Below are 19,175 nucleotides of genomic sequence, written 5' to 3' on the forward strand. Positions count from 1 at the left end.
TGGGGTCTGAGATCAGACACAGCCATAAAACTTTTACCCTGCTTGGCAAGTGATGTTCTTCAGTCAAGGACAGACTCTGACCTCTGTCTATTAAGTCTTGAGCATGCCCAGTTGCTGTGAGCTGTTCTGGACTGGCACATTGTGTCAGCATTCTTTTCCTATTCTGCTGCATTAGTTGTCATTAAATTTGCATGGTGACATGAGAAACAGCCATATCTGAGGAGAAGATAGGTAAGGGAGGTACGCTGTCTTTTTCAAAGGCTTTGGAAAACCCTGAGGCCCAGGGCAGGGTAAGAAGCTGTCTTAGTTAGGGTTTCTATTGCTGTGAAGAGACACCATGACTACAGCAACTCTTATAAATGAAAACATTTAACTGAGGTGGCTCACTTACAGTTTCAGAGGTTCAGTCCATTATCATCATGAGGGGGAGCATGGTGGTGTGCAGGCAGACATGGTGCTGGAGTAATAGCTAAGTAATAGCTAAGGCGACAGGAAGTCGACTGAGACACTGGGCAATATCCTGAGCATAGGAAACCTCAAAGCCTTCCGCTAACAAGGCCGTACTCACTCTGACAAAGCCACACTTCCTAATAGTCCCACTTCCTATGAGATTATGGGAGTCAATTGCATTCAAACTACCATAGAAGCTGTGTTAGCATTCTGCTGCTTACAGAGAGAAAAGGTTAATTTCAGCTCACAGTTTTAGAGGTTCCAGTGAATTGCTTTGGGCCTATAGTGATGTATCATGGTGGAAACATGTGGGAGAGACAAATATCTTACTTCATAGTTGGGAAGTAGATGAGACAGAGAAGAAACTCATGCCCCATGACTTCTCTCTTTAAATTTTTAGGAGATTTTGGCTGGGCATGATGGCACATACCTTTAATCCCAGCACTCGGGAGGCAGAGGCAGGCAGATCTCTGTGAGTTGGAGGCAAGCTTGGTCTACAGAGTGAGTTCCAGGATAGGCTCCAAAGCTACACAGAGAAACCCTGTCTCAAAAAACCATAAATTTTTTTTTAGGAGATTTTATTTATTTTTAGTATGTGTGTATGAGTGCTTGTCTGAATGTCTATGTACCATGGGCATACAGTACCCTCTGAGGCCAGAAGAGGGCATTGCATCACCTGGGGCTGGAGTTAGACTGTTCTAAGCTACCCTATGGGTGTTGTGAATTGAGGCTGGGTCCTCTGGAAGAGCAGCCAGTGCTCTTAACTGCTGAGCCACCTCTCCAGCCCCCCACAATCTCTTTTGAGAGCTCACCCTCAGTGACCTGAAGATCTTCCACTAGGTTCCTCCACCTCAAAGTTTCTGCTGCTTCTCAACAGTATGAGATGGGACCAAGACTTTAATCCGTGGGCTTTGGGAGACATTGCAGTCTGAACTATCACAGAAGAGAAAGACTCATCATCATCATTATCACCTTCTCTAGTACTTACAGAGCATTCTCCATGTACTGGCAGTGTTCTGAATGCTCTTCATGTATTACCTCATTTAAGGTAGACAGCATCACATAGACAACACATAGGACTCTAACCAGAACCTTAATTTAACCCTTGCTTTTGCTAGAATAAAAGTGTCAGGAACATTAAGATCTAGGGGTCCAGAGTTCCAAGTGCTTTCTAGTTTTGAACTTTTAGATGGTTGCCACCAAGGTACTGGCTAACATGACCACCACCCTTGTCCTCAGGATTGGTTTTAGAGGAATCCTAAGAGGAAAAAAAAATACACAAAGAAAATCGGAGAACACTGCGAGAGACCCTGGGGTAAGGGGGACTCGTTTGAGCTGGTGTGTGTGTGTGTGTGTGTGTGTGTGTGTGTGTGTGTGTGTGTTGGCTTGGGCTGGGTAAAATTCTGGCTTCTCCAGAACACCATAGTCCTACAGGAACACAGGTGTCTTCAGGGGTAAAACCAAAGCATTAGACAAAAGTTATCCCCATCCAGCTCCAGGGTTGGTGACTTATAGTCTAAGGATTATGTAACATCATTTGTTCTTGGGGGCTAGATGGGAAGTCCCAGGATGAGGAGATAATTTGTGGCACAGGGCTAGATTACCTTTGGATCCACCCAGGATCTATGCATCCTTCCTGCAGACCTTAGGGCAAGGCCTGGCTCATTGGCATTCCTGGGCAGAGTAGCTAGTATTGCTGGGGAAAATGAGCTCGTAGGTCAGGATAATAGACACTTGAAGAACAATTCTATTCCTCAAGGAAAATGTTGCCCTGGGTTAATTTGATTGTATGAGACAGAACTCTTAGAATGGGACACACTAAGAATTTAAAATTGCCGGGTGGGGGTGGCGCACGCCTTTAATCCCAGCACTTGGGAGGCAGAGGCAGGCGGATCTCTGTGAGTTCGAGGACAGCCTGGACTACAAAGTGAGTTCCAGGAAAGGCGCAAAGCTACACAGAGAAACCCTGTCTTAAAAAAAGAAAAAAAAAAAGAATTTAAAATTAGCTCGATACAAACCAGGTGTAGTGGTGCATGCCTATAATCCCAGCACTCAGGAGGCTCAGGCAGGAAGATGGTGTTGTAGAGACCAGCCTGGGCTGGGCTACAGAGTGAGACCCAGTCTACAAAATTTAATTTGATACACTATCTAGGATTACTATTACTGTGATGAAACTCTATGGCCACAGCAACTCAGGGAGGAAAGGGTTTGTTTGGCTTATGTTTCCATATTACAGCTCATCATCAAAAAAAATCAGGACAGGAACCTGGAGGCAGGAGCTGATGCAGAGGCCATAGAGGGGTGCTTCTTATTGGCTTGCTCCACATGGCTTGACCAACCTGCTTTCTTATAGAACCTAGGACCACCCACCCAGGAGGCCCCACCCACAACGGACTGGGCCCTCCCCCATCAAGCACTAATTAAGAAAATGCCCTACAGGCTTGACTACAGCCTCCTTTTAGGGAGGCATTTTTTTCAATTGAGGCTTCCTCCTTGCCGGTGACTCTAGCTTGTGTCAAGCTGACATCAGCTAGCCAGCACAAACACTAAACAGTGTTGAAGGGAGATTATATCAGCATGGGCACCACAAAGGAACATGTAAAAAGAACCAGGAGAGTTAGCTATGAAAAGCATAGAAGTTGAAACGGAGGGGGTAATACATGAACTTAATAGCAGAATGGATGACACTTCAGAACACACATCGGACTGAAAGACCAGGTTGAGATGTGTCATGGGGCTGGTGAGGGGGCTCAGTGGGTAAAGGCTCCTGCTGCCAAGCCTGGCAACCTGAGTTTGATTCCCAGAACCCGCATGGCAGAAGGAAGGACCCAACTCCTGCAAGTTGTCCTTTGACCTCCACACTCACTGGCATGCAGATGTACACATGTGTGTGCACACATGTGTTCACAAAGTACATGTGAAAACAGTTATTAAAATTGAAGACTGTCAGAAGGAAGATGGAAGACAAATATCTATCTATCTATCTACCTATCTATCATCTGTCTATCTATCTATCTATCTATCTATCTATCTATCTATCTATCTATCTATCTATCTATCATCTATCATCTACCTATGTATCTATCTAGCCGTCTTAGGTAGGGTTTCTATTGCTGTGAAGAGACACTATGACTACAGCAACTCTTAATAAAGGAAAACATTTAATTGAGGTGGCTCACTTACAGTTCAGTCCATTATCGTCATGACTGGAAGCAAGGCAGCATGCAGGCAGACATGGTGCTGGAGCTGAGAGTTCTTACATTTCGACTCATAGGCAACAGGAAGTGGTCGTCTCACTGAGTGTGGCTTGAGCATATGTAAGACCTCCCTCAAAGTCTGCCTCCAGTGACACACTTCCTCCAACAAGACCACACCTAACTCCAACAAGGCCATAACAGTGCCATTCCCTTTGGGGGCCATTTTCTTTCAAACCACCACATTCCACTCCCTGACCCCCAAAGGCTTCTAGCCATATCATAATTCAAAAATGCATTCAGTCCAACTTCTAAAGTCCCCATAGTCTATAACAGTCCCAAACTTATTTAAAAGTCAAAGTTCAAAGTCTCTTCTGAGATTCATGTCTTCTCTTAACTGTAATCACCTATAAAAAGATCAAAATCAAAAAGCAGATCACATACTTCAACATACAATGGCACAGGATATACATTACCATTCTAAAATGTAGGAAGGGAGCATAGTGAGGAAATACTGGACCAAAGCAAGACCAAAAACCAGCTGGGCAAACTCCAAATTGTGCATCTCCATGTCTGATGTCAAAACACTCTTCAGATCTCCAACTCATGTTTCTTGACTGCAAAGTACTTCTTTCTCTTGGGCTAGTTCCACTCCCTGTTAGTAGGTCTTCTTGGCAGGTATCTCACAGCTCTGACATCACCAACATCTTGAGGATTCCAAGGCAATCCAGGCTTCAACTTCACAATTTCATGCAATGGCCTTTCTAGGCCCCCAATCAGGGACACTCCTGACATATCCCTGGTCTCAGCAGCTTTTCTTAGTGGTGGAGGCAAATTCTGTAGCCCCTTTCTTCTATCCTTAACTCCAGAACCATGTGGCCAAAGCTGCCAAGTTCTGCTGCTTGCTAGGGCTGGAACATGGCCCCCTTATTCAATTACATCTTCACCAGCTTTCTGGTTTTTGTGGTTTCCTTCACTGCCTAAGCTTGGCTGTCCTTGAACTTGCTCTGTAGACCAGGCTGGTCTCAAATTCAGAGATCCACCAGCTTCTGCCTTCTGAGTGCTGGGATTAAAGTTGTGCACCATCACACCTGGCTCTAAGCTTTTCTTTATTTTTATTTTTATTTTTTTACAAATTGGAAACTTAGCTGGGTGGGATCTTGCCCTGAGGTCACCACTCACTTTATTCCATTCCTTAATCTGTTTATCTCCTTGACTACAGGGTTTAGCTCCATTCTACTTCCTGCTGCTCCTTTTCTCCTCAGCTTGCTCCTTTTCATTATAAATCTTTATAATGACAAGGGCAACTCAATTAAAGAAAACATTTAATTGTGACTCATTTACAGTTCAGAGGTCTAGTCCATTATCGTCATGGCGGGAAGCAATGCAGCATTCAGGCAGACATGGTCTAGAGAAGGAGCTGAGAGTTCTTATGTCTTGACTCATAGGCAACAGGAAGTGGTCTGTCTCACTGGGCATGGCTTGAGAATATATGAGACCTTAAAGCCCACCTCCACAGAGACACACTTCCACCAACAAGACCACACCTACTCCAACAAGGCCACACCTCCTAATAGTGCCTCTTCCTTTGGGGACCATTTTCTTTCAAACCACCACACTGTCTGTCTGTCTGTCTGTCTGTTTATCTATCTATCCATCCATCCATCACCTGTCATCTATTTGTCTATCTATCTATCATCTATTGTAGCATGAATCTTAGAGAGTCTTATTAATAAAATCAAACCCAGGGCCAGTTATTGAGGTGAACACTGGAAGATCAGAGAGACAGAACAAGCCACAGCTAACCTCACCTGGCCAGCTTCTCAGCTGGTCTTGTTTCCTCAGACTGGAAACTTCTGTGTCCTCATCCCAGTGGCTCTCAGCTGAACTGCTGCTTGAAAGCCTGAAGCTTAACCAGCCAAATGCTTCTAGTTTCTGATCCTCACGCCTTATATACCTTTCTGCTTTCTACCACCACTCCCTGGGATTATAGGCTCGCTTTCTGAGATTAAAGGCGTGAGTCATCATTCTTGGTTGTATCCTTGAACACGTGGATTTCTTTCTGCCTCTGGAATGCTAGGATTAAAGGCGTGTGCTATCACTGCCTATCTTAAGTATCTAGTTGCTTTTCTGTTCTCTGAGCCCAGATAAGTTTATTAAGGTACACAATATTTTGGGGAACACAATACCACCACAATCTATCACTTATCTATCATCTGTCATCTCTATGTCTATGATCTATCTGTCTATGATCTGTCTGTCTATCATCTATCATCTATTTGTCTATCATCTATTGCTCATCTATCATCTATCTGTCTGTCATCTATCATCTATCTGTCATCTGTCATCTATCTGTCTATCATCTATCTGTCTGTCTGTCATCTATCTGCCTGTCATCCATCCATTCATTCAAGAGAGGCAGAGAATATAAACAGAAGCACTAACATCTGAATAATATGAGACCTGGAAAGAAAAATGAAAGTGAAGAGGAGGATGTGAAGAAATAATGAAGAAAAATTTCTCCTAATTGACAAAATAAGATGGAATACCCCAGATTGAAAGGGCCCAAGGAATGTGTACCAAACCCCACAGCTAGTTATGTTCCAGTGAACTTTTTTTAAAGATTTATTTATTTATTATGTGTACAGTGCTTTGTCTGCATGGCCAGTAGAGGGCACCAGATCTCATTACAGATGTTGTGAGCCACCATGTGGTTGCTGGGAAGAACAGCCAGTGCTCTTAACCGCTGAGCCATCTCTCCAGCCCCTCCAGTGAACTTTTAAGGACGGAAAATTTAAAAGCTCACAGAGCCTTAGGTCATATCCCACACAAAATAAAAAGGAACAGATGAACTTTTTCTTCTAGCAGTACTCTCTTGAAATGACATTGGGAGGAGATTTTGAGTACCTGTCACTGCTTCCACATCACAAATTATCTCCAAACTAAGTGGCTTATAGACAGCTACCACTTTGGGTTCAGCTGACTGACTCTTGTGCATGGTGTTGAAGGAGGCTGCTTCAGTATTCATCTGGGGGACGGACTCCTCAGGGTGGCTCAAGATGGCCTTACTCAGGGCCTGGTGCCTTTATGAGGAAGACTGCAGGGCCAGTTCCCCCAGGAATGTCTGCTAGATGTCTACACGTGGCTTATGTGCTTTCTGGCACAGTGGCTGCAGGGTATCTGGGCTTTGTACCTGGAGGCTGGTTTCTCTGAGAGATGTGGGGGTGACGACTCTTTGGTGTGTGTGTGTGTTTGTGCACGCGTGGGCACAAATGCGCACCATGGCCACATTCTGACCATGTGTGGTGGTCAGAAGACACATGTAGGAGTCTGTTGTCTCCTTCAACCATATGGACGCTAGGACTGAACTCAGGTCATCAAGCTTGGTGGCCTGTACCGATATCCACTGAGCCATCTCACTGGCACTTCCCATTATTTTTTGAGCTAAGATCTCTCACTGAATCTGAAACTCACCCTTTTCACTGGACTAGCTGGCTAGTGATCCCCAGGGACCTCTCCATCTCAGTCCTCTAATGCTGGGGTTATAGCCATGCCCAATTTTTACCTGGGTGTTGTGGATTTGAACTCGAGTCTTCTTGCTTGATCTTACCCACTGAACAACCTTTTCTGCTTTGGCCGCAGCATGTCTTATAACCTAGCGTTATTGTCCGAAATTATGACTTTCTCCACATTCTCTTGGTCAAATAAGTCACCAGGTAAGCCCATAACTAAAGGAATAAGATTTAGACACTGCCCCTTAACAGGAGATACAGCAAAGGATGTGTGGGAGTCTACCACAGTTAATGTTTGTAGAGAGAGAAGGAAAGGCTCTTTGAACCTAGACGTTCCAATGGATCAAGCTGCCATTCAACTTTGAGAACATGAAGAACATTCTGAAGCTCGAAGAACTGCAGATGCCGAAGGACCTGTACTGTGAGCAGTTTTGGTTAAAGTATTTAAGTCAGGGCACAGAGGATTTCATAAGGTGTTAGAAGAGATAGATGGATGCAATAAGCTTGGTCAGACCTCTTCAATGTCAAAAATCGTTAATGAACTTGAGGTTGGGGAGGTGCTCAGTGGTAGAACATGTGCTCAGTATTCAGGAGATCCTAGGTTCCATCCCTAGTACAACAAATAAGCAGTTAATTAGCTCAGAACAAAAGAAAAGAGAAAAAAAAAACCATCTGGGTGATCAATCTGGTATCAAACCTAGAAAATTTTGTCATGATGAAGGTTGGAAGGACGGGATGAGCAAGGGGCCTTGAGAGTTCTTTAAGTATCTTCTCTTATGGGATGAGGGAGATGCGGAATCAAGCTGGAAATGAATTTAATAAACCAAACCAAGCCAAGTCCAAAAATAATCTGGGTATGTAGTACCCTGACAACCAGGAAACTGAGGCAGGAGGATCACAAACTTGAGACTAGTCCTGGCTATGAGCTATATAGCAAAACCCTGTCTTAAAACACCCAATCTAACCCAACCCTTTCCCACCCACCCGCTCCACCCCTAGGCTCCACCCCCACACAAGAAGAATGAATGTTAAAAAAAGAGAGAGAGAAAGCAGAACAGAGGTTATTCACACGGGAGGAGTGAGTGACTTGCCCAGGGTCACTCAGCCACTCTGATATCAGAACCCTGTGTGAATGAAGAAGCACTGTCACAGAGTGGAGATGTCTGTGCTGTAAACTCACTTGCAGAGAGGATCCAAGGACATGCCTCTGCTCAATGCTGTTTTCTCCACTCCCGTTGTCTCCTTTGTTGCAGGCTCTGAATGGATGGAGCGAGGGCCTGCCCTTGTATTTGAGCCCAGAGCTGTGAGCCCCTTGGTCACATGGCAGGATGGCCGTTGTAACACTGATTTCCTGGCTTCTCTGCCCAAGCCAGCATCCCATCTCAGTGTGGCCACGGGATTTGGCTGTGCAACCATCTTCTGGCTTTTGAAAAACAGGTCCGACAACTGTTCTTTGAATCAGCATGTGATTTCTGGGGTGTGAATAGACAGGGATAGCTAGTCAGCATTTCTCTACCTGCTGCCCTGTGCCTTGAGTGTGGCCTGGCACAAGGTGGAGTCACAAGGCTCACATTTGGTCTAGAATGGTTCCATTTGTGGAGGCTCACCACTGGATATCTGGTTTTAAACCAGGACAAGATGGGGGTGGAGGTGGGGTGGGAAGGGAGAGAGAGAGGGAGAGAGGGAGAGACAGAGAGAGCAAGACTTGTCAAGGTGAGTTCACAGTGGGGTCAGGGCTGTAGGGGACAGGGCCATGACCTTCTTTCCTGGGTATAGTGCTTCTTCCCCCAAGTTCCCTCCCTTGGGGCAGGCTTGGGATAGCTTTATCTAGAGTGGCTGGGGCAGCCTTTCCCAGGGAGTCACTGTATTGAGCTATAGTATGTGAGGTTGTGGCTGTCCCCTAGCTGTGCCATGTCTAGTCCCCTCTGTTCACAGCTAGGTACATCGTGAGCTTCCGTATCCTCATTATATCGTGCTGAACTGTTTTTGGTATGACAAACAGCCCAGAATCCCTGAAGTCCTATGATGCAGCTGGCACCATTCAAGACTATGTGGTTGCCATGCTGTGTGGCTTGCCAAGACCCCTGATGTCTGACCAGAATGCAGCTAGCTGGGGCTATTTCAACACCCAGAGCCAAAGCTGGAACTTGGAGATGTGAGTATGGCCTCATGGGTGGATCCAGAGGGTGGTGTCTGGAGGGGGAACTTCAGTGGGGTTTTAGAACTGTCAATCTTCCCTGTACTTTAAAGAGTAGGGACAGAGGCTGTCTACTGGAGGGATACTTTCCACTTCATTCCACAAACGTTTGCTTTTCAGGTACAGAACCCCAGGGCCCTGTAAGTTTGCTTCCTTCAGGGCCTCCAATTTTGAGCCTTGAGATACAGTTAAAAGCACATGGTAGTTCAGGTAAAGAGCTTTGTGGTCTACTTCATGCAACCTTCACTAACCATGAGCAATGGATGCATGGGGTGTTCATGAGGCCGCTGGGCCTGATTTGGTTTGGAGTGTGCTAACCAGCTCTGATGGTCCTGGGTCCCTGGTGTTCCCTTTGCTGAAGGGTTGTGTCCCCTTCAAACACAGGTATTGTTTGGAATGCCCTTGAAGTCTGGCTCATCTCTAACCCCTGCTCCCATCCTCCTCCTCTATTTATCTCTACCTCTTTCTGATGGCTGCTGTTGAGACGGGTTCCCCCCCCCCCCCCCACTCCACGGCGAATCTCAAGTTTCTGTTCACTATTTACAAAACCCAAACTCATGACTTTAAAAATGCCAGAGATGTTTCATGATAACACTGCATTCTGCTCTCCCTTCGGCTGTGTGTAAGCTGTAGCACCGTTTCCAGGAACCGGGAAAATCCAGATGGCCAAATACCCCGGGAACTCTAGGGCTCACTTTTGTTTTGCAGACTGGAAGTGGCGGGCTTTCCTGTGCACCTGCTCCCCGACATTGCAGAGCCAGGGAGCATGGCAGGCAGAACCTCTCACACATGGTTTGCAATCCCAAAGGGCACGCAGGTGGGCGTAGCCCTGGGCGATTTACAAGCCTCTGTCTATTCCTGCATGGGCCAAAGGACTGATGCGGGTGAGTTTGCCTTTTGTTCCCTACTCAGACTCAGGCCGCTGTCTCCTCGGTACCAGCTCTGACCCAGGGTCTGTGACCCACAGCGTAGCCGCAGGCTCAGCATCCCGTGAAGGTGGAAACACCTTCATCCTTGCAGGGAATTCTCTGCTTGGAAAGCTGACAGGCCTCAGAGTTCTATCTCCTTGCATTGACCCCACTAGGGTTAGGAGAGGGAGAAGGCTCTCTTTTTCTTTCTATATACTCCATGACCAAGTAAATAGAGATTAGCTGGAACCATAGCTCACTGGCAGAGTTCTTGCCCAGCATGCACAAGGCCATGGGTTCTGTTCTCAGCATGAGGGGTGAGGCAAGAGGAGGGGACTAGAGCTGTTATTGTGTCAACAAAAGTTACATTAATGCACTTCTAAGTGCAGAAACCTTTCTGTCAGGACATAGTCTCCATTTGGTTTCTTTGTAAGAATCTATAAAACCTAAGGACATGTAAAGTGGTGCAGACCCTTTGGAAAACAGTCTGTGGGTCCTCACAGGTTAAATGTTAAGTTACCATAGGACCTGATGATTCTGGTCCTAGAGACACAGCAGGAGAACTAGAAACATGTGTCTGCACAATCATTCCAACCCCATAGCTCATGCAGACACTGTTCACAACAGCCCCGAGTGGAAACAACCCGAATGGAGTGTGGAAAGGATACATTTTCCTTTTAGAGTGATGGAGATGTTCTAAAATTGGTTAGTGGTGAAGGCTGTTCCTAGGAGATGGGGAAAGGACCACTTTTCCTACTGTAGGGTTATAACACAGATCACTTCTGACACTGGGTGCACCGGGTTTCCCAGACATCAGCAAACAATGAACTGCGCTTCTGAGCAACTGTCTATAAGCTAAGGTTCTCATACTCACCTATAGGTTCAGTTAATTTGCCTGTGTTGTTTAGGGAGATATGCTAATTGGTTTATTGTGAAGGATATAGCAAAGGATACAGTTGAAGAGGTGGATGTGGAGGACAGTGTATGGGAGATGGCATGTGAGTTTCTCTACCCTCTCTTCCATGCTACCCGCCAGAATCCTCCATGTCTTAGTTACAGAAACTCTCTTTATCCTGTGTTTAAAAACCCAGGTTCTCTGGAAGAGCAGCTAGTGCTCTTAACCACAGAGCCATCTCTCCAACCCCTAAGTGGTTTTTTGTTGTTGTTTTTGTTTTGTTTTGACAGAATCTTATGTAGCCCAGGCTGGCCTTGAACTCTTTATTCTCCTGTCTCTACTACCTTCTATTTCCTGAGTTCCTAGGATACAAGTGTGCAACACCATGACTAGCTTTCCCTCACCCCTAAAAGCCATGATATTGAATGTACCAGGGTAACAATGCTGTAGCTGAATGCCACAGACTGGAAATTTATAAAGGAAAAGGTTTTTTCAGCTTATGGATCTAGAGGTTTGACAGTACAACATTGAGGGCCCACATCTAGTCTTGAGCTTTGTTGCAGATCATGGCATGACATCATACGTAAAGACAGAGAAAACTAGACAGGGTGAGCTAGCCTTTTTGATAGCGCTGCTCTTATTATAACCCACAAATCCATTCCTCAAAGAGCCATCTGACCCAACTTGGAACATTCCTGCTGATCGCCCTTCTTAGCCTCATAATGGAATTGAATTCTGTCATGGGTTTGGATGAGAACTTTCTAGTCATAGCAAGGCCTCCTCTTCCTGGGGTGGTTGGATTCTCTAGTTCCATGGGCAGGGTTGGTGGGGTCCCTTCCCTGGCCCCCGACCCTGAGTCTAGAGGTAGGCGGGGCCCATGCTGCTTCTGGCTTATAGCCTTGCTAGAAGGTTTGATGTGGTACAGCACAGAGGTCTTTTTTTTATTCCTTTTGAGGCTGTTTTTGCTTTTGTTGTTTCTGATCCCTTAACAGGTGAAGAAATTGGATGCTGACTTGAGTTTGGTTTCTAAACCTGCTAGCTCTGAAAAGTAGTGAACTATTGCCCCTGCTTTACTTTATTAGACTGATTTTATTTATTAGCGCATTATTTATTAGACCGAGTCCAGCGCACACTTGGTGGGGACAATTGGCTGTGCCTCTTAAATAAGTACTCTCCAAGAGCGCACACATTTTGCACACAACCACACTGTGCCCCCTGCTCCGTTATGGTGTTATGCTATGTGACCCTGAGTGAGCCCTGCTGTCTTTGTGCAGTTCTCAACATCAGCACCTCTGTCCAGCTGGCAGCCTCCATGCCTGTGGGATTCCAGCCGCTGCAGACTCCGGATCCTGCAGCCCCGGTCGCCTTCTTCCCTTACTTCGACAGGACCTACCTGGGGGTGGCAGCGTCACTCAATGGAGGCAATGTGCTGGCCACGTTTGTCCAAATGCTCGTTCAGTGGATGGCGGATCTGGGTAAGGTGTAGCCCACAGAGTGGTGTGCTCTCCGCTTATTGCCCTTGTCAGTGAATGTGTACTGTCCGGATCCAGTCTGCCACCCAGCTGAGTCCCTGCATATTCCTGCCTGTCCCAGGAGTCTGAGTTCACGGCTTCCTTTCCTCTGTTTCTGAAATGTCACTGTACACTTTTTTTTTTTTTTTTGAGGCGGGGAGGCAGGTTTCCAGGTACCTTTCCCCTGACCTTGACCATGGATTATTGTAACAGTGTCCCAGCTCCCCGGCCTCCGTAGTCTTACACCTCTGCTAGAAAGTCCAGGTCTTCTGGCTCCTCACATTGAAGGCCTCCCTTCTGATGACTACAGATATCTGAAATGACTGGCACACATGAGCAAAAAGGACCACTGGTGTTTGACAACCTTATAAATCCTCACAGCATGCACTTCTGGTCGGCAGGTCCTGCCGCGATTTCTTGGAAGGCTCCTGGGACTTATGGAGGCCTTCTTTCTGATTTCTTTGATTTCCAAAGAGCATCTACCAGGTTTTCCTCTGCTCTGTATGTACAGTGTCACATGTAACTGTTGTCTACCAGAGTTCTGTCCTGTAAGCACTGAAGGTTAGCCATCCAGGTTTAGGGAAATTGTGGCCTTCAGATGCAGTGATCACTGGAGCATGTATTTCAAAGTCAGGTAACCGTAGGAAGCATACAATATGGGGACAAGATGAGGCATCGGCAGAAGGCATGTGGGAGGCTTCTACTGGCTGTGCATACACGTTGGCAGGCCAGGCCGGGGTTGACAGATTGAGGGGTAAATTCTACCTTCTTGGCTTGGATCCTGTTGGTGCTTTTTGAGTTGCAGAACCAGTCCTCAGCCCATCCAGGCAAACTCTGTGTTCAGATACTGCTGTAACTGGATTGGGTCTACCAACTGCCCTCTGTGCTGTCAATAGGGACTGTTTTCCTTACCTGTAAAAGAGATAACACTGTTCTGTTTACTGCTCTAATTGGTACTGTGTATCAGGGAGAGCGGAGCCTAAAAATGAGGCAGATTAAAGTCTCATGCAATAGCCAACTTTATTCAGAGCATCAGACCTTAACTCTGAGGGTTAAGAAGAGTCACATGACAAAACATGCTTTTCTGTAGAGGCTTCTAAATAAATAACAATAGTCAGTTGTAATGGATAATCTAAAGCAAACGCGCTCCTGTCTGCTACATCTGGGAGGGGCACAGAAGCACATTCCAAGAGCAGCTCCGTGTTTTTGAATAAACTGAGGACATAAGACTCTTGTCTTATTTTCTTGGAGTTTTCTCACAGCACTCAGAATTCCCCTTGCACGACTCCATTCTTGGACCGTGTTCTATTCCATGTGTCTCTCTGTGAGACCTTTCACATTCATGCTTCTTGTTTGATGAAGCAGGGGGTGCTTTCAAGATCAGTGTTTTTATGTAATGTGACTTTTTATGGAATTCTACCATTATGTGCATTTGTGTCTTTTGATTGAGCAGTTCTCCCCCAAGGACTCAGTCTTATACATTTATATGCTGTATACTCTAAAGAACACGAGTTTTCAAAACGTTTTTCTCTGTTGGGGATTGACCCAACTCCTCATACATGTAAGACAAATGCTGTCTGCCTAATCCAAGAACAGAGTTGTAAGAAAACCTAACTATAGATGAAGATTTGTATGTAGAGAGACAGACCTACCATTTTCCCCCAAGTCCTAAATCCTTAAAGTTTCTCTGTGCACTTTTTAGACACTCCAGTTCGGTTTGGTATGGGAACTAGATTAAATTTTTTTCCTTTATTTTTATTCTATGTGTATGGGTATTTTTGTCTGAATGTATGCCTGTGCAGCATAGGCATGCACTGTCTGAGAGGCCAGAAGAGGGCATCACATCCTCTGGGACTGGGGTTACAGACATTTGTGAACTACCATGAGGGTGCTGGGAACTGAAACCAGATCCTCTGGAAGAGCAGCCATCTGGAGCCAGGGCTAGGGGCAGAATTTTATATATTCTGCAAATGTGGGCTGAGAAGAATTTTCTGGTGGGAAGGCCTCCAAACAGAGCCTACTTGGCTTCATTGGGTACAAAAATGTCCATATGTTTGGCTGTAGCTCTGGCACACTGTCCCTGCCTTCAGAAGCATCTTAGGCCTCCCAGACTTGAATTCCTTGGGAAAGGAAGGACCTGGCTTTTGTCCCTCAGCATGTCCCTCCACAGACTCAGACTGCGGGTTCTGGGCTCCGGTGAAAACCCAGTTTTCACTCCATACTCTTGCTTCTCTAAACGTGGGTCAAAAATCTCTTACTCTGTAATATTCCCTCTTCTATGCTTTTTGTTCCCAATTTTCTCATTTAAAAAAGAAAGTTGGAAGATGGGTGTGGTGGCGCATGCCTTTAAGACGAGGCATGCGTATGAGTTTGAGGCCAACCTGGCCTACATAGCCAGTCTGAGGTCAGCCAAGGCTGCAGAGAGACCTTGTCTCAGGGGAGAATCGGGGAGAGGGTGGGGAAGAAACTCAGGCCTGGGCATGTAGCTTGGTGGTGGAGTGTAAGCTTAGCATATGCCAGGGCCTGGGTTTGATCCCCAGCACTTCAAAACAAACAGGAACAAATAGCTGATCATTTTATTGATAATCTTAGAGGCATCAGACTGTGACTAGTTGCATTCAGCACTGAAGCTGTTTTCTTTCTCTTTCCAATTTCTGAGTACACATGATTGAATTTATATGCCAGATATTCTGATGATGTGACTCTACCATGGCTCTCTAGGTTACTGTTTCTCACAAATGGCAGGCAAGTGTCCTACCATCGAGTCACACTCTCACCTTTAATTGTGGAGTTTTTTTGTTTGTTTTTTTCGAGACAGGGTTTCTCTGTGTACTTTTGGTGCCTATCCTGGATCTCACTCTGTAGACCAGGCTGGCCTCGAACTCACAGAGATCTGCCTGGCTCTGCCTCCCAAGTGCTGGGACTAAAAGGCCACCACTGCCACCCGGCCTAATTGTGGAGTTTTAAAACCACCTTGAGGGCTCGAAAGATGTCTTAGTTGGCAAAGTAAAAGCATTAGAATCTGGGTTTGGAATGCTGGCATCCACATAAAAGCTGGAGTAGATGGGCTCTTCACAGAGCTCATTGGCCAGCCAGCTTGCCTAAAGACCAGTGAGCTCCAGTTTTAGTGAGACATTTTGTCTCAAAAAATAACGTGAAGAGCGATCAAGGAAGACACCCAGTGTCAACTTTTGTCTTCCACATGGACACACACACATGTGCACCCCACCTGACATGTATGTACCCACCTGACAAGTACATAGAGCACACATGTATATACACACATACAAGGCTCCTCCAAGACCCGGTATTGACCTCTACATGTTCAGAGATGCTGACTCAGCCTGGGGATGGGGTGGGGCTGAGCATGGCATTTTACATATGTACCCCTCCCCCCACCTCAGGTGGGTCTGATGCCTTTGCATTTGCACAGCTCTGGTTGGGACCAGCAATCCTTGCCTCTGGGAGCTTTCCACAAATACAGAACTTCATAGTCTGCCCTAGGTACCCTGAGTCAGAAGCAATGTTTGTATTTCATATTCATATTTCAGAAGCAACTACAGCCTTAGGCTCATGGCTATCTCACTTGGCTGCATCTAAGAATCTATAGCCTAGACCTGTTCTATCAAGGGAGTGGGTCCCACAGTGCCTTCAGAGCAACTCAGGCTATTGTGAAGAACTATACTTAGTAAAGAGTCCCTAGTCTGGGTAACTTTTTTTTCTCATCAAAGTTGGGTTTGTTCTCCCTCAGCTAATGGAAAGTTTGAGATCAGAATCATTTTTTTCTTTTTATGGTGCTTGATTTGAACCCAGGGATCTAATCATGCTAGGCAAGTGTTCTGCTACCAAGCCATGCCCAAGCCCCCAAAGTGGGTCTAATTTGAAAGTAGATTGATGCAAAAAACCCAACCTTCCTTATTACTTATATTTTTAATTCTTTTCTTTCTTTCTTTCTTTCTTTCTTTCTTTCTTTCTTTCTTTCTTTTTTTCTTTCTTCCTTTCTTTCTTTTTTTTTTTCAGATGAGGGTTTTGCTGTATAGACCAGGTTGGCTATTAACTTGTGATCCTTCTGTCTCAGCTTTCTGAGTCCTGGAGTTATACTGCACCCAGATAATTGTGTTTTCTAGAGTGCAGAGGTAACATAGGATGGGGAACTAAAATCTGACTTGGACACTGGCTTGGCATCAATCAGCTGAAGATAGCACACATATTACTTCTTCCTGGGCCCCAGGTATCCCATGTACATAATGAGAATGGCTTAGGCTGCATTCTTATAGCAAGAGTGGTTTAGTGTGGGATCCATGGAGTGCAGTATCACTACTAATGGCTGAAATAGCAGTTCTGATGATGCTCGTTAATGGATGTTTACGTTTGGCCCTTTAGGATCCCATAGCTGTGCTATGGTTATAATGCTCACTTTAGGTTAGGATTCACAACAGCATGGATGAGCTATCTCCCAGAAATCTAGCTGTGGCCACAGGGAGACAAATGACTGAAATCTAGAACAGAATCTAGCCGGCCAGACTGTGATTCTCTGAGCCTGAAGCTTCCAGCCACAGTGTGAGAAGCAGCAGACAGACCTGCCCTTTCCCCCTGGGGATTCTAAAACAGTCTCTGCCTGCTCCCAGTGGCTGCGTGATCTCACACAGATCTTCCATTTCTGACAGGCCTGGAGGTTGAAGAATCCACTGTCTATTCACGCATGATCCAGGCGGCTGCACAGCAGAAAGACACACATCTTACCATCACCCCAACAGTGCTGGGCGAGAGGCACCTGCCGGACCAGCTGGCCTCTGTGACTAGAATCTCCTCCTCTGACCTTTCCCTGGGTCATGTGACCCGGGCCCTGTGCAGAGGCATTGTTCAGAACCTGCACTCCATGCTTCCTTTTCAACAGCTCAAAGAGTGGGGCGTGGAACGGGTGATGGGGAGTGGGAGTGCGCTGTCCAGGAATGAGGTGCTGAAGCAGGAGGTCCAGAGGGCATTCCCTTTGCCAGTGTGCTTTGGGCAGGACGTGGATGCAGCCTTTGGGGCAGCTCTGGTCATGCTCCGGAGAGACCTCAGCCAGAAGGAGCCTTAGTTCAGCAAGGTCTTTGGTTAAAGTAATGCTGGGAATTCTATCTAAATGACATTGCCAACATGATCTCTGAATTGTCCTTTTCCTGGACGGTTCTTTGGGCAGACTGTAAATTATACTTGATCTTGAGGTACTGTCTAAATTGACCAAGATCTTACCTTCAGGGCATATGATAATCATGCAGCCAGGATCCCAAACTAGTGCCTTCCAAGAACAGGATCTTCTGAGAGCAGATTGCAAACGCAAATGTGAGAGGTGGAGAGAATGGGAGGGAGGGAGGAAAATGGGAAGAGGGAGGGCAAGAAGAAGAAAGAGAAAAACACAAACAGCTTCCTGGCCGCTGGCTCATCTGTGACTCACTTGTAGACAGCAAGAAAGATGACTTCAGAGCAGAACAGTCTGGTAGCCGTGGCTCCAAGCAAAGAAGACCTGCCTTATGTCCAGCGTTTGGACTGGTCTCTGTAAGCGGTCCAGCTTTGAGTCAAATGCATTATTGGAAAAATCCTTCCTGCAGGATTGTACGAGGTGGCTGGAGGCCCCCTCTCCAGTCTTGTTGTCCCTCAGCTATGGCATGTTCTCCGGGTAGAGAGAGACCCAAGGACACTGAAGCAGGATGGCTTGGAGGAGGCTGGGGTCTTGTGCTCCTCGCCATGTATATTTGTTTCTGGGAGAGCACTGCACCGGGGCTGCCCTGAGTCCTCTTAACACAACTGGCCTGAAGGCGCATTCCAGAGAAGGAAAGGCAGGTGGCATGAACAGCAAGAGGGGCCAGAGCATGGTGGCGAACACCATTCTGATAGACTGTTTTAAAGATGACGGCAAGGCACCGAGCCTTTTCCGTGATTGTGCATATGTCCCCATAGCCCCTGCCACAGGGGGTGGCCAATTTCACCAGAGAACCTCTTATCCCACAGGTCCCACCCCTTTCTCTGTGGTGAGGGCCTTGCTGGCCTTTGATGGCTCTGGCTCAGTAGAAATGCCCTGTTGGCGTGGGCATGCATAGAGGGCTAGAGTCACCATCACTGTGCCTACTCCTAGACTCCTAAAGGACCCAAGGCTCGGGGACACCTGTAACTTTGGGGAGCAGTCATGTTGTCTCTTTGTATGAGTTGTTTTGCGAGCTATATGATTGTGGGAAACCATTTGATGAATTTGACTCCCACTGCTGGCTACAGTTTAGTTAACTGAATAAAATTCATTTTTCCAGAATCTTGTCCCTTTGATAAACACACACCCATCTGTTTTGAGAAGATCATATGCTGGAGGATGTCTTCCTGTAGGCTGTGAATATATGTTGTTCCCATTGGTTAATAAATAAAGCTGCATTGGCCTATGGCAAGGCAGCTTAGAGGCAGATGGGAAAATCCAAGGAGAGAGACAGGAAAGAGAAACGCAGAGTCTAGAGAGACACCAGCACTGCCAGGAGAAGCA

At 46.3% G+C, this 19,175-nt stretch overlaps 1 protein-coding gene across 1 annotated transcript in view; it reads left to right on the top strand.

Moving 5' to 3' along the window:
• The window catches only part of Shpk (sedoheptulokinase), a 33,039-nt gene extending 14,926 nt beyond the window's left edge, over positions 1–18,113 (top strand). The window contains exons 3-7 of the mRNA XM_059271152.1: positions 8,410–8,593; positions 9,159–9,311; positions 10,062–10,237; positions 12,431–12,631; positions 17,335–18,113. Of these exons, the coding sequence (XP_059127135.1) occupies positions 8,410–8,593; positions 9,159–9,311; positions 10,062–10,237; positions 12,431–12,631; positions 17,335–17,747 (1,127 nt within the window). The 3' untranslated portion in view covers positions 17,748–18,113. The remainder of the gene's footprint in view (positions 1–8,409; positions 8,594–9,158; positions 9,312–10,061; positions 10,238–12,430; positions 12,632–17,334) is intronic.
• Positions 18,114–19,175: the final 1,062 nt, after the last annotated feature.

This window comes from Peromyscus eremicus, chromosome 8a (assembly GCF_949786415.1).
Source record: "Peromyscus eremicus chromosome 8a, PerEre_H2_v1, whole genome shotgun sequence".
NCBI lineage: Eukaryota > Metazoa > Chordata > Mammalia > Rodentia > Cricetidae > Peromyscus > Peromyscus eremicus.